Source organism: Limulus polyphemus, unplaced genomic scaffold (assembly GCF_000517525.1).
Source record: "Limulus polyphemus unplaced genomic scaffold, Limulus_polyphemus-2.1.2 Scaffold1142, whole genome shotgun sequence".
In the NCBI taxonomy this organism is placed as follows: Eukaryota; Metazoa; Arthropoda; class Merostomata; order Xiphosura; family Limulidae; genus Limulus; species Limulus polyphemus.
Genome location: NW_013666752.1, coordinates 193956 through 210289, shown reverse-complemented (window position 1 = coordinate 210289; position 16334 = coordinate 193956). Strand labels below are relative to the sequence as shown.

The window sequence follows — 16334 nt, the reverse complement described above, 5'->3', positions numbered from 1 at the left end:
AGCCTTATCAGCAATGTCAATCAAGCTCAGGAGTTTAACAAGTTATAAAAGAAATTAATTGCTTTTGGCAAAAAAACAACAGATGAACAGAATGAAAAAATTGGGATAAGAAAGTATTTTTACTCCAAGTAAAATTATTTCTTGAATTTTCTGATATTTTATTTACATTTTTATCACAGGAATGTCACAACAAATAATGTAAACTTTAAAATAAAAGAATAGTTTATGACAATGCAAAAAGAATAATTCTTATACACAAACATTCACATAAAAGTATATACTAGTATATGAAGTTATGTATTAGACAGAAAAATGAAATTCTAGGAATGGAAGAACACTGAAATACACTTATGATATTTTGCTAAACAGGAATTGAAGTAATTTCTAACTTTCTTTCCTTCTCTTAACAAGTTAAGTTTATATTTTTCATATATTTAGGCAAGGGTGTGCAAAATATATTGCTTTATACTCAGAACAACTAGAACTCAGCATTGGACAACTAGCTTCCATGAATAAAGTTTATGCTTTGGACATGAAGTCTCTGTTAACTCCACATATAAGATTCTATTTTACAAAATATATATGTATTTCACAAGCATCTGATATTAACAGAATAAGAATTATCAGCAATATGTTTCTAAAATGCAGCTACAGTTATACAACAACACCTCGGTGATTTGAAAGTAGAGTTGATAAATCTAAACACAGATTTATATCAATATATATGATAATGCCCAATACATACATAAATATTAACCTAAAGTATTAAACAATAAAAATAAGCTAGGATATTTTCAGTAACTATAATGACAAACAGTTTCTTAAATTAAAATGATAAAAAGATAAAAATAAATGGTACCATTGTGTGTAACAGTGGTAGTATGATTGAATTTTTTCTCCCATTTTCTTCTATAGCAACAGGTGGTGTTAGTTTTCACAAATCACCATTAGCAAGGAAGATCAAAGAGTCAACTTTCATATCTATTATGTTATTATAAAGTATAGTTTCACACCAGATATTTCTGTAGTCATTAATCGCTCTTTCAGCAACAAAAATGTGTCTTAAGTCATAATAAAGTTTACAGTTCAAACTGTAACTTGAGATTAACAACTGTTACAAGATGATTAAAAGGGTAGTGTTTACAGACTTTAGTTTTATAATTATATATAATTTATAATTTTAAAAGGATTTTGCAAAAGTATGACAGTAAAATGTGTGCTTTGAAAGATCTTTTATATATTCTGAGGACCCATACATGAAAGCGATGGTAAACATTATATATGTTAACAATACTACATCTACTATCTCCAGTGAAGATAAGTCATAGTGTTTTTAGTAGTTTTCATGCAGTACCTCAGCAATGCAATATTCTTCAAATACTACATAAATATAAGTTCACTGTAGTGAGTGAAAGAAAACTAAAATTAGCATCTATATAATAGTCAAATGTCTGTCTGTCATCCTCTGTATCTACTAAATTGTTAATCTTGTATCCATCTTTTTTATATCAAAATCCTTCTTTTTGAGAGTACATTACAGGAAAGTTGTTTATTTTGTTTTGCAATTCCTAAAATTTCATGCTGATATCAACACTGTTCCATCAGTCTTGTTATGTGCTGAACAGTTAATCTGAAAAAAAAAACTTATGAAGAACGAAACTATGTCTCTTTGTGAGAGAATTTCAGAAAAAGAAAACGGAACTTTCTCTATCAACATATTGAAGAAATATTTTGAAGATGGGAGCATGAAAGGAAATAATGCATAAAGAGAGAAAAGTGTTTAAGTATATATTTGTTGTAGTTCAATATATATAAATATATATTAGCATGTTTTTTCATTATTATACACATGCATGATTTTATTGTACCATGTCTGAAATATTGATTTGAACTAAATATTTCCCCTTTGACACTTCTTACAGAAATGACAACTGTAAAAAAGCATTAACTTCAGTAGCAGTCTATTCATGTGCTCAGTAAAATGATAAGGAACAGTGGCATCCAGCAAAAAAAAATCCCTATGGCAACTTAGCAAACCTGAGTGCTCTACTGTGCTGGAAGCACCCAATGTATCAAAACCCAAACATTTTTGCCAACAATACTTTGTAGTCAGTGTCCTTTGCTTAAAAATAAATGCAATTTTCCTTATTGTTAAAACAAATGGAATGACAAAAGATGGTTGAAACGACCCACTAGACAACCATATTGCATATTCCCTATGATCCAAGACATTGTGTTGACTGCACATTTTTTATTTATTCATCAATTACCATTGAATTGTTTCAATGGGTATCTGCTAATATAATATATAGTTCATTAATATAAAAGGCCTAGTAACAGGTAGAAAAACAATGATTAAATCATTGTTTATCCACCTATTATCATATTAGCATAATGTGCTTCCTAACTCGAGCTAGTGTTAATTTTTTCTCTATTTGCCTTTGTCCAACATTACAGATGAGGAGTAGAATTCCCTGAAATTGGTACAATTCAGTGACAAGTGATAAATCAAATAATAGATTGGGCTTCATATTTATTCTTAGTATTTTCAAGGTCTTTTATTTTAAAAGAGGTAATTTAAATTGTTCAAGATTTTCAAGCAACCAAATAAATTGTGCTTAATAAATGATTGAAGTGCAAAAAACATTAGTTAAGATGTATTAACATAGTAAATTATAACCAATGTCAATTATTCTACCCCTAGCACACATTCTTCACTGTGATTGGCCAAGAGTACGTCACGTGGTATGAAACAGATGAACTGTTACCTTAAAAAGCTGGTCTACAAATCACATCAATGTTTCCAAGATCATTGCTATGCATGAGTGGCATCACGGTAGAAGTTTGAAGATGAAGGTTTTTTGCAAAACAGTGAAAACACACTAACTAATTTAGGCCTAATTTCAAACACACTGCAGAAGTTTGCATGTCAATTTTTTTGGAAAGCTGTAAAAATACATTGACTAATTTAGGCCTAATTTCAAACAATTTGGTCAAACTAATAAAATGAATGTGAATATATCATTTGGCACAAGATTTCATTTACTCACAGATGAGAAGTTGCAGACTCTCACTGCAGAAAAAGAAGACAGTAAGAGTACTAAAAAAATAATCAAAAGAGCTATAAGAGTATATGAAGAATACTGCACTGCATGGAGGGAGACTGTAGAAGACAATGCCAGAAATCTCACCAGCAAATTTTATGCTGAAGTTGAACAGGTAAGTACTTTACACTTTTATTGTAATTTGTAAACACATGAAGGTGTAGTCCTTTTTGTGATCTGATCTTAAGTGATAAATTTATTGAAGCAGTGTGGCCCAATCCTCAATTAAGTCAATTATTTCTCGAATAAGTATTATAATCATCTACAAAATGAGTATAACCTCTTTATAACCAAGTTACCAGTAGTAAAATGTATAAATGACCAGACCCTACATATTGAAATTGCATATATTGAGAAATGAAGCATTGTTTAATTACATTAATAATAATATGGATAAGTCTTACTGATTTATTCCTGATTTTTAAAACGAGAACAAAATATTCCATGAAATGGGAAACTAAGACCAACATATAGACCCACAGATATAGGTTAAATATATTATTTGACAGCCCTAATTAATCAAATTTTAGTAGAATTAAAAACAGAACAGGGGGTATAATGATACAATTACTGACTGGCAATTGTGGCCCACAGCTTATTTCTTGCCCTCGTAACCAATCAATAATTGTTACATATTATATACAACTCAGTAAATCTTAGTGATGTAAAAAGTAACCATTAAGTTATTTATGATATAAAAATTTCTATTTAATATGCAAAGCAAAGTCAAGATTTCCTAAGATGTGAAAAGAAACAACCATTATTGATAGTGTAAAAAAAATACTTTAACCCTTTCTGAGTCACATGGATACCAAAAGCACCCAGCTAGCCTTTTATATACCCACAGTGAAAATACATAACCAAATTGCATTAAATTTGGTATAAACCTTTTACACAGTATGAAATGTTTGAAAAAGAAAGTAATTTCAAATCTTCTGAAATTAGTCTGAAAAATGATAATAATTCCTCATGTCTGATCTTAATATTTTGTTATATGCATCAGAAAGTTAAATTTTATATATCTAATCAGTTTTATTTTTTCTATATTCATTAAACTATTTATTTTGCTGATTGAAGCAGTCAACTTCCTTCTACAAATCATATAAACATGGAATGATTAAAAATATTTACAAGTCACCAATAACTACACCTTTCAAAATGGCTTCAATGTTAACTTTATCAGGTGTGTCATTGTATGACATTTTGAAAACAATATTTATGGTTAAGATCAATGTACATGTAATAATTATAAAATTCTTGTATTTGTGTATGTTCTTTGAATAAATATAACTTAACAACATATTCATTAAAAAATAAGTTGTGTTATCTGAATAGTTTGCCATCACAGGCATGGCCTACTGTTCTCACTAGACCTACATATCCTTATCTGATAGCTTCTCATATAAACAATTTCCTTTAGCTTTCCAAAGATTATGCAAAAAACATTAAAAATTATTTTTTAAAAATCGGGCTTCTAAATGTTAATTATATGCTTAAAAATTTTGTCTTCTGGCTGTTTCATTACTATTAACTATACTAGCTTCAAAACTTCCAAATGTGTGATTAATTTTAATTTATAAACAGCATTGCTGTACTCTCAACAACAGAGCATTAAATTCCAAGATCTCTTCTTTATTATGGCCCTTTTCCAAGTTAAGAACCATTCAATGGTCTCCAGAACTCTATGGGCAGTATAATAAATGAGTTCAACCAATATAATTGCAATTGAACAAGTAGAAGACTTAGAAACACAAAATAAGCATCAAGCTAATCGAAAATGGAAAAATTTAATTAAGAGCTAGAAAAAAAAAATCGAGAAGTGTGATGGTTAAAGAACTAAATTGTTTAATTTGAAGTGATCCGAGTGACCTTTCAGTCTGGAAAGGGTTAATTATACTGACACTTGAGTCAATCAGATGTTCAGTTCTTACTGCCAACAAACTACAATCTTCATTTTAACTTTAAGAAGACAAATAATAATCATAATATTAAACAAAATGCAAGTTATGTTACTTTTTTTATATAGGAACAACAGAATTTACACAAACTTATCAAATATTCATCCAGCTGTTCTTTAATTACTCTAAAAAATACTTATATAATTTTATTTTGAGGAAATAAGAAATTACACTGGTAAAAAACAAAAAAACAACACTTACAGGACTTTCATCCTTTGAAAGATAGTGTTCTTGTTGGTTGAGAAGAACTTCTGCTTGTTTTGCATCCCTCAGGAACAACTGGAGGTTCAGATTCTGTGACAGAAGCTGAAGCCTGTTCTCCCACATCTGAAGCAACTCAGTCCAACCATCCTGAAGAGCTCGCAAACGCTAAGAGAAGCCAAGTAAAATTTGTAATTACCTTATCAGATACCCTCAAGCATGGTATTTCTAACTTTGTTTATCACAAATATTGTAATGAGTTTATATTTTTAAATTATTAGACTACTGAAATAGTTTACTACTAGTGATTCTCAATATAAACAGCAGCATACCACCAAAATTTTAGTTAAAATGCTATAAATATCAAACAATCATATTTTAAGAAAGGTAGCTGGGTGAAACAAGTCTGAATAATGAGTAACTTAATTTTCAATGTTTCTCACCTCACGAAGGAACATGTACTGTGGATCAGTTTGATCTTTTGTGACTTGATCTCCATACTCTATCATTTGGTTAAAATCATCTGTGTAATTATTAATTTCTTCTTTTATCTGTTGGTGATGACTAAGAAGAGACTCTGCCTCAGCAAGACTAGAGGGTATATCTTCAGAAGCCACATCTGTTTGGGTCTTGGTCAACCAAGTTTGGAAGTAGTCAAGGTCACGCAAGAAACGATGAAGATCTCCTGCTTCCTCCAGTTTAGAATCTCGATCCCTGAGCTATAGTGTTTATAAATTTGAACTTTAAGTCATTTAAAAATAACAATTATTTTTGAACTAATATATATTCCTATTTCTTTCAAAAGAAAAGTCTGTAAAGGAAGTCATATTCTCTTTTATAAAGTAATGTCAATTATGATAAAGCCTACTTAGAAACAAGCTTTATTTGTTAAGCAAGCAAACTATTGATTTTTCTCAAATAAACAAGTTTAAGGTTTTAAAAAATCTGATCACTGAAATACAGAAGAATTAGTCACTGCCAAAAAAACTATGAATAAAAATTTACAAGTTTTACTAGCTTGTGTTTGTTTTTTTGTATATGTTATGAAAAGAAATGTAAAATTACAAGAAAAATATTGTAAAATATAGAGCAAAGTTACAATTAAAACTTCACTGAGCATAAACTGCTAAGAAAATAAAAAATAAGTTGTAGAACAGAATGAAAGTTGCCTTCTAATTCATTGGCAAATACCCACAACATACATTCAAATACAAACATGTTCAAATATAAAAGAAATTAATATCTGTATCACCGACAAACTGTTTGACAGCCTAATATAGTTTATCTCAGAGAAGAATATAGTACCTTCAATTTTAATTTCAGTCTTTAAATGTGGGCTCAAGCATTAACTCAAAATATAAAGCTGTAAAAAATATTAATGCATCTAAAGAAACAGTGTGATTTATGCCATTTAATAGTTAACAAATATTAAAATTTATTCAGCAGTTACCTAGAAGAAAATATTTTAGACATTAGATATGTAAGTATATGCAGCTGTACATGAAGTTGAGTATTCCACAATGTATTAATTTTATCAATATCTACAATTAGGCTTCAGTCTCACACATATGTTTCAAAGTCTGTAAGATTATTGTTAATTTTAAATAAAGGACATAATATCACAAACATTACTGATGTTTCAACAAAAGAATAAGAGAATTGCATACCAGATGAGTCAGCTGTTCCCAGACATTCTTAATTTGTGCAATTCTTCCACGTATGATCTCGGCTTCCTGTGAAATATTTTACATTTGTTAATACAAACATATAAATGAAACATTTTCTTAAGTTATCTACTTATACTCCTTTCTTTTTACTGTACACTGGCTTTTTCAGATTAATTCATTTGTAGTTCTTAAGTTCACTGAGTCATTAAATAGTGGCATAACAAAAAGAAGATACAATATACTGATCATGTGTAGAAATCATATAAACCAAAATTTATCTACAACAGCAATTTACAGAAACTAACACTAACTGTTACTAACAGTCATTGATATAGCATATAGTTCAATATCCATGAAAAACGCTAAATGGCAAACATATAATTCAACAAATTAACTATATATTACATTTCAGAAGTAAATCTGAAACATTAACCTTATGTACACAAATGGAGGTCAAAATGCACAAGTCATGACATTTTACACAGTGCCATTCAACATGGTTATATGTATGTGATGTTGTATTTGTTTATGTTATAAACTATTTATTTTACACTACATTACTCATTTAGAGATAGTCTGCATTAGAGAAATGTTGTTTGTTATAAAGCACATGCCCACTAAGGGTATTGAAACCAGTTTCTAGCAGTATAAATCTGCAGACATGCTGCTATGCCACTGGGGGGCAGGGAAGAGGAAAGTAAATATCAGATACAATATACTGGGATACTGAGAAAAACTGTAGATATGCATATCAAAGGTTCTAGAGGCTATTCAAATACAATATACAAATTATATGATGGTCAAAAGTATCTTTATTCTTCATATGAACTCCACCTTACACTCTTGACTTTTCAGAGCTGGATTTAGACTTGGGTCATCAATTCACATACATATCTTAAGTACTAATACCTTTGTAACTCATTTAATTTTTTGTGTACAATAGACTTGCCCATTTTACTATAAGCTTCTCAATTTGACCCTGAAGAAGAAAGGTCCATGTTTCGAAAGGGCTTGAGTTATAGGGTTTTTATTCATTTCTATTTAGAATAATAGTCAATATTCCTTCTCCAGTACAGGGTTTGTCCAGTGAATGAGCCTGTGCACATTGGGTTAAGTATATACAGTATTATAAAATCACCTATGCTCTATATTTGCTGAGTAAACAAGAAATTCTCAAAATGGTATCTAGAGGCAAAGTTTGTTTGTTTATGAAAAACACATTTGGTTTCATCAAATGATTGGTACTACAAAGCAACATCAAGTTAATCTGAAACTGAATATCATAATATAGCTATTACTACAATCTAAAATAATTTTAACTAAAACTTGTTTATTAAAATCATATCTTGGTCTTGTTTTTGGTGTACTTGAGCACAGAAATGTATTTTACAAATTTTTTCTACTTTGAATCTATCAAACTATTTTTTGATTAAAAAGTAAATGACTGCAAAAGGAAGATAAAGAATTAAGATCTACTAACCCTCTCTGCAAGGGCATCCTTTACTGCACATGTCACAAGGGTTATAGTGGCTTACATTCAAAATTTAATTAAACTACTTTTTGTTTATGTTACACCAATTAGTATAGCATAAAATCATAGCTAAAATTCCATATTTTAATAGTATAAAAGTTTTAATTCTTAATTTTATAAGGCAATATTTAAAAAAAATCCAGAATTTCCCCTAGTGTGAGAAATGTGATATTTTTCCTCTAGGCATCCTCTCTTCTCTTGGAGTATCTCATGGGTAATGTAATTCAATAGCATAACATGAGCTGCATGTTCCCCAAGTGATTTACAATTTATGATGGCATGAATAGTAGTAAGACATGGTTCAAAGAGCAATAAAACAATAAAATTTAAGTATAAATAGATGTATGCTGTTACAAGTTTAAAGCTACTTAGTATAAACAAATGTAGTTTCAAATGTAGAAAAAAAAGGGTAATTTAGATTTATTTAGATTTTTTTTAGGATTACCAGGTGGTTCAACTTAAAGGTAGGGTAGAGAAAATAACAGATAAAATATAAAGTTTTACGGAAAAAAAATGTATTTGGAGGTTTTAGAGATTATTCAAATGAAATTTCTGATTTTTGAGATGTAAAAGTATTTTTAATCTTAATGTGAAAAATCACTTTGCACTCGGACTAGCAAAAATAAAAGACTCAATATATTCATGGACAAATCTTTTTTTTGGTTTATTAAAAATACTTCACTAAAAAATCCGATTTTTTGTATGTAAGGCTTGTAATGTTTACTGAAAGTCTACCAAATTTTGTAAATAAATACATAGTATATTAAAAGTAAGTAGTGTCAAAACTATAATGACTTTAAACGAGTATGAAGTGATCATGTGGTCAGTCAAATCGACTAAGCCTGTGTAGTTAACAAAGTGTTATTGTAGCAATTCATTAAAGTATTACTACAATATACAAGCACACATTCCAACATAATAATTTCCTACCTCTGGTTGTTCTTTTTCAATTTTTTCTGCTTCTTGTTCTAAAGAGTCAAGCTAAGAAAAAAAAAAGATTAATGTGCTTATTAAGAAGCTTACAATTTGTCAAACATATCCAATAGTAAAATGTTTTAAAGTAAAAGTTTTTGTTTAAGTGGCTGTATAGTTTAATATTTTGGAGAGCCTGTGTACCGAGTTAAATGTTAAGTTTATTGTAAATGAAATGAAAATAATTTAAAGCTTATAAGCCTGGCATAATATGTAGTAATTTTAAAAGTAGATTTGTATACAGAACTAGAAAAAATTTAGTCATAGCCTAGTAATGTCCCCAATTCTCTAAAAAAAAACATTAAAAATTTGAGCAGCTTTGAGAGAAATCTAACAAAATATGGGTGCCCATGTGCAAGGAGTATGTCATTCAATTTTTTTTTTGGAAATCTTCATAAAAACTACATTAAAGACCAATCATTCCTCATCTATTTATCATGTACAAAACTTAATTTTTAGAAACGTGGCATTGTGGGTATACTTGGGGCAACAAAAAAATTGTCTTTAAATAAGATATATTTGCATAATATCTGTATTATCATATGTTAAAAACCTGCATCTAAACCTACAAGGCATACATTAATAATAGCATACAGAATGTTGGGATTAGGACAAACGTGCCAAGAGATCCCAGATTATGCCTCGTGACATGCAAGCTACCTCTTTGAGGGACTGGCTTCTTCCAACCACCCCTTTGAATCTGGGCCTGGCTATTTTACAAATGTCATGATTTTTACAGTGTTCTGTTCAAAATTTAATTAAACAACTTTAGGAACACACATCAACAAACCTGACATAAAAATATAGTTCATAACTCAAATTTGTATATTATCCAAGCTTTAACTTCTGAATTTTAGAATTTAACATAAAAAATTTTATATCTTCATTTTCTGCCTTGTGACACTTTTGAGCTCCAATTTCTCCATTTCAGAAGTTTCTAACATCAAAAATAGCCTACTTATGTTTCCAACAAAATTAGAAACACAAACTATGCATAATTACAGCCAAGAATCTAAAACTTGAACTTAAACCTTCTTGATTTATTAAGATACCAATAAATTTGTCAAACCCTCCAGAGAAGCCCTTTCCATCTCCCAGACTTTCAATATTGTTTGTTAATTAACTTTACATGGTTGTTGGATATGTTTATGACCAATAAAAAGAGCAAACTCTTCAAGTCATTGTTTAGTTTTCCAGTCATAAACTGTTAGTCAGAGGAACTGCTTGGTTTGTGGTGATCACATTTTGCTGCTCCAAACACTAAAGGAATTTTTAAACCTATTTTTAGCTTACTTATAAAGCCAGATAAATTATAATAGTTTTGAGACATTATATCCTACTGACTGATATATCTTCTGTGTTCTAAAATGCATATTTGAAAGCTACACAAAATGTTTTTTGGATGCTTAAATTTGTGAGACTCGTTGATTCTTAAGGAAAAAACACCTTCACTTTTTACTGTAGTGCAAACAAGTTCAAGTACACAGTAAATACTATAAATCCTTGTTTTTATGTATATATTTTATTTATTGTTATGTATTTTTAACAAAAGTAACTAAAATGTATAAAATTAGAAACTTCTTATCTTAGCATAACAAAACTCCAGCACATGTGTAACATAACACCTCACAATCAGGTGCTGTTTACTTTAGTTCTAAGGGAAACAGTTAGTGGGCTCCCACTATGACTTATTACTGTAACAAGAAAAAAATATTTTAACCTTAACAGGAAAATCACCTTACACTCAAGACTAGTCAATACTCTGGCTCCATACATTCACAGACAAATATTTAGTAAAAAATACTTACTTAAAAATCTGATTTTTACGTACAAATCACCTGCTACATTTACTAAAAGCTTGCCAAATTTTGTGAAGATACACACATCATATTAAAAGTTAAAGTATCGATAATTTCTTGGTTATCTGGTAGTTACAAAATCGATTAAAATGACAGAGCCCATATAGAAAGAGTTAACAGACTGTTAATCTTGACTCTGTGCAATGTGTCAAAGAACATTCTTGACAGTTAAGCTTCCATATACAGCATAGTCTTCATGAATATTTATATCATATATTCATTACCCACATGTTCCCTCCTTCCAGAACATGCACAATGAAGATGAAATGGAAGACAGTCAAAACCTTTCAAACAGAAGAGAACCATACACTTTGGCCCAAACAGGGTAAATTAACCAATGTCTCTAATGACAGGATCAAATGGAAGCTGTATCTACTGGTTTTCTCACTAATCTCGTAGTTTTATATTGTTCTGTTGCATACTGTGACTTATATTGTTACCCCAATGCTACCACTTACATACATGCACACTTTTTTACATTCCACCTCAACTTTCTCTCAAACACTGAGGAGTAAAAACAGCTAAAACCACTGACAATTCATGATTCTCATTTTAACTAACATAAAGCATTTCAAAAAATTTTAATCTGCAGTAATAACAACCACTATAAACAATATCAACCTCAATAATAACATTTTTGCAATATTAACCCTTGACCAATAAGCACATACCACATACATTCAGCCTTGATTAATAAAAACTCACATCTAGGTTGTACCCTTTCACAATGAATTTTACTGACAGAGAACATGTTAAATGCTTGATGTATTAATATTTAACAAAATGTAAAATTTTAAATATTACAAATGAATTGAGAAGCAAATACAAAAAGTTCCATGTCCTGCTTAAAATCAAGCTCACCTTAGCTTGTATAGCTGCCAGGTCTCTTTCCATACCACTTAATCGTCTTTGTAAGGTCATGATGCCAGTCAAATCATTGCCCAATTCCTCTGTAGCTTGCAGTATCTTGGTCTTCTCTTCAATCCATGTCTAAAACATGATACAAGCTCACAATTTCAATACACAAAAAAATTCTTTTTTGTGATAACGTTTGAACACTTGCAATAAAGAAATAAGCAATTCTGTGCTGCTATTTTTTATTCTGTAAAATGGTCAACTACTACTAAATCTACTTATGATTATTATTAAAAATTCTTTAATAACTACCTGAATATATGCAAAGATAAACATTTCAAATACATGACAATAAGATGGATGAATCACTCAACAGAACATAAAAACTCAGATCTCTGCATTTAAAAAGCAAGTTCATTAATCAAATTCTACACAGTATATAAAATACCAGTTAAGCTTTGTTTTATTGAGTCATTACTTTACATTAATAACCATAAGACTTCTCTGACAGTAGTTATTAAAGAACTACCAGAGAAATAAAATGTTTAATGATGAATGTATTGGAATTTTGTTTTTAACATTTAGTGAAACGTAAACAAAATTAAATGTATTTTTTGAGTTTTCCATTTTTAGAGAACATATGGTCTTTTTAAGGCCATAAGAAGTGAATTTAACACTAACTTTTTCTTTTAACAAATAAATCTTTTAGTATTTTTATAGTTATTACATCAAAGTGAATCATATACTCTTCTGAAGTCCTAAATTAACAATTTTTTTTGTTTTAAAAGAATGATACATACACAAAAGCTTTTAGTCATTTTTTCCTAAAAGAAGTTACATATACAAATTATGAAAAAAAAAACCACTAAAAAATGTGTTTAATTTTCCAAATAAGCTATAATGAAAGTTATTTACAGTTGTTTCTCTGCATTCAATGTGAAAAGTTTGTACACCATGTGCAAAATTAATTTCCTCACGTTTTCCTTCAGCTAATTCACGAAGAGCTGCCCATCTAAAAACGAATAGTGAAAAGATCCATCTTATATATATATACAAATTTTTTTTAACAATTATTTTTTTTTACTTCTAACACCACAATTTAGGATTACCTAAATCCCCAACTTCACTATTTTCAATGTTACACTCAATGTAAACTCTTAAATTCATAAATGAATTTTACAACTAGGTCCATTAAACATTCAGTATAATCAGGATCTATGATAGGAGAAGATGGGAATACTGCATCAACATTAAATAAATAAAAGGAGATATTATTTTTCAACTCATTTTTACAGAAAAGCTCCAGATAAAAATTAAAAATGAAGCATTTTTAATATCATAAGCATATCAAACATTTCATTCTTGTAAAATATTATTGATAAATAATTTAAGTGTATCAAAAAATATAAATAATTAACAATTTAGCAAATCAAAATTAAAATCTTGTAGATATAGAGAAATTTAACCCATGTGAAAATATTTCTAACTTCAGAATCACGTAAACATAAATCTTACATTTGAATAGATATGGATTCAATGAAACTATATAAACATAGGAAATCATGATTAATATGTTCCAGAATTATGTTTGAAACAATTCTCCAAATTCTGACTTTCAATCCATTATCTAAAAAACTTTAGGATGAGATGATTTGCTAATAATTGAAAACTTTGTCTTTGTAAATGTGGTAAGGAACTTCATACAGAGCACATATAATATATTTACAGAAAGGTCTACAAATTGGTTTAATAACTAACTTTGTAAAAAATAATATTTTATTAACATGCAAAAATAGGTAAGAATTATCATGAAATCTGATTTGTTGCAATTTGTATTTATATTTTTTCAAGATTTTTGAGAATTTACTATTTTTTGAAAATTTTAAATACAAATTTTGTTATATGAAGTGTTTAACCAGTTGAATAATTCCATGATTAAATTGAACTCGTAGGTTTTTTTTTTTTATCACTAGTCTACCTAAATATATTCAATTAGTCAATAAAATTACTACTACTACTAATATTAAAAAATATTTTATGTCAGTCATATATTTGCCAATGACTACAGCAGCATCATATCTGACTGATATATCAATATCCAAGTTATATCAATTCCTGAAACTAACAACTGAGTAATACTACTATCTAATTTCAACAGATATATATATATATACATACTTCTTTATCATAAAAGCTAATTATTTCCTAATATTCACAAATTTCTACTGCAAGTATTTACCTTTCATTAAGACGGTTCTGTCGAGATAGAATCTCATCAGAATTAGGATGTTCAACATGGAGTAGCTGTCTAGCCAGTTGGTTTACCACTGCCACTCGTGATGCATTAGTGTTCATCTCTTGTTCAAAACCTTCAAACCGATGTTTCATGACTTCAATGTCTTCCATGTCCTGACTCATAACCATTGTGTGGAGCATTTTTTCCTTTATACGTATAAATGTTTTATTAATTATTTTCTAAAAGCAAACTTACATTTTTTTACTAAAAATTTAATCTTTTATTACCTTAACAACAGTTACAGTTTCTCTGTTTTAGTAACTATATTCCACTATTTTTTTTACATTTTGTCCACTGTATTGATAAGGAAAGGCACATTATCAAATACAAGTCATGAAGTCCTGTTTCATTATTAAAGTCAGAACACAGATTGTTCAGAAAGATTCTAAAAGTATATATAACTTTGAAGACACACACCTGTAGATAAAATTCAAAAGTAACTGATTAAATAACTAGCATTTCATCTGTGTGCAGATAACATTATGCACTAAAGACAATGCTTTTTATCATCAAGACAATCCTTATTGAAACTTTCTATAAAAAAAACACAATATGTCTTTAAAGATGTCTTTCAAGAGTTCTTTAATAAAACAGTTATCAGTCTTATCTTTTATATTCTAACCTTTTCATCTATCCATTGTTCAACTCCATCAGCTTCATTAAAAAGTTTGTAAAGAGAAAGAGCATCTAGAAGACGTTGTTTACGCAGTCTTGCAAGTTCTAGAAGATCCTTGTACCTACGATCAATACTTGCCAGGCGCTCCAAAACTTCTGGAGCCTCTCGATCCTATGACATAAAACAATTATAAGCAGTACTCATGAATAACAACATGAGTTATATTTTATAACAACAAATGTTATGTTTAATTTTCCATTTTCTCTACTATATCATTAGCTGTTTATTATCATAAAAATACAATGCAATGTTTAAAATTAACAAATGGAAATATGTAAATACTTTTCAAATCTTTGTAAAACTTCACTAGAATAGTCTTCTTTTTCTCATATGCATAATTACACATCTTTATCTTTCATATATAGCTTATTTTTAATTTTCCTTTCAAATTCTTTGTCTTTTATTGTTTATGCAGATACCCAACTGATGCCCATAAGGCTTTATGAAGTCTTTGTCGGCAAACTCTGCAGAGACTCATTTGTTAAAACAAGATGGTGCTTGTACACGCCCTGTGTTTATAAGCTTTCACAATCCTGATGGCAAGAAGCTAACTTATAAAAACCACCTAACCTTTCTAATATGATGTTTAAAACACAAATAATACATAATTAACTAAAATATAAAAGTAAGACCTAAATACAATTTAACTGTCTTTCTAACTATAGCATATTTAGGTAAGAAACCATCATAAGTGCTATAGTCGATTAAGCAGACACCAATACTACAAGCAGTTACATCTACTTCAATATGAAAACTGCATGCCAATTTCAAATTAACCATTGGTGGAGTATAGTGTAAACTCAGCTCTTTCTAATGACTATATATACTTGTGTCAAGTAACTAAGTGTATGTTGTAATTCTCACAGCAAATTATAGAAGGTAGGTGTGGCATCCATCAAGGGTTGGCAAAAGTTATTTCTGTTTCCCTGTGAATACAGCTGTAAGACTTTGTATCTTATGTGTCAAAAGGTCACCGAGATCTACATTATCATCTAAGACAGTGGTTTTCAACGTGGGCCATATGCCACCCCCACCCCCCAGGGGAAATGCCATGTTTCTAAGGGGCCACACATGAATGACAGAAAATTAGGGGGCCACAGTAAATTCTGAGTGGGCCATCAAAACTTCACTGCCCAAATAATATATATTTCAAATATTTCAAAAATATGTAACCTCCTTGATGTTGTGAAGAGAGGTGATCATTGCTTATCACTG

General features: G+C 29.3%; 1 protein-coding gene across 8 annotated transcripts in view; it reads right to left on the bottom strand.

The window, feature by feature from the left end:
- The window catches only part of LOC106462325 (spectrin beta chain-like), a 120715-nt gene that overhangs the window by 63823 nt on the left and 40558 nt on the right, over positions 1–16334 (bottom strand). For all 8 annotated transcript variants that reach the window (XM_013922229.2, XM_022389549.1, XM_022389542.1 and 5 more), the window contains 8 exons: positions 15066–15230; positions 14387–14589; positions 13063–13159; positions 12154–12282; positions 9392–9442; positions 6931–6996; positions 5707–5982; positions 5264–5431 (listed from right to left, as the gene is read on the bottom strand). In XM_013922229.2, coding sequence (XP_013777683.1) covers positions 5264–5431; positions 5707–5982; positions 6931–6996; positions 9392–9442; positions 12154–12282; positions 13063–13159; positions 14387–14589; positions 15066–15230 — 1155 coding nt within the window. The remainder of the gene's footprint in view (positions 1–5263; positions 5432–5706; positions 5983–6930; positions 6997–9391; positions 9443–12153; positions 12283–13062; positions 13160–14386; positions 14590–15065; positions 15231–16334) is intronic.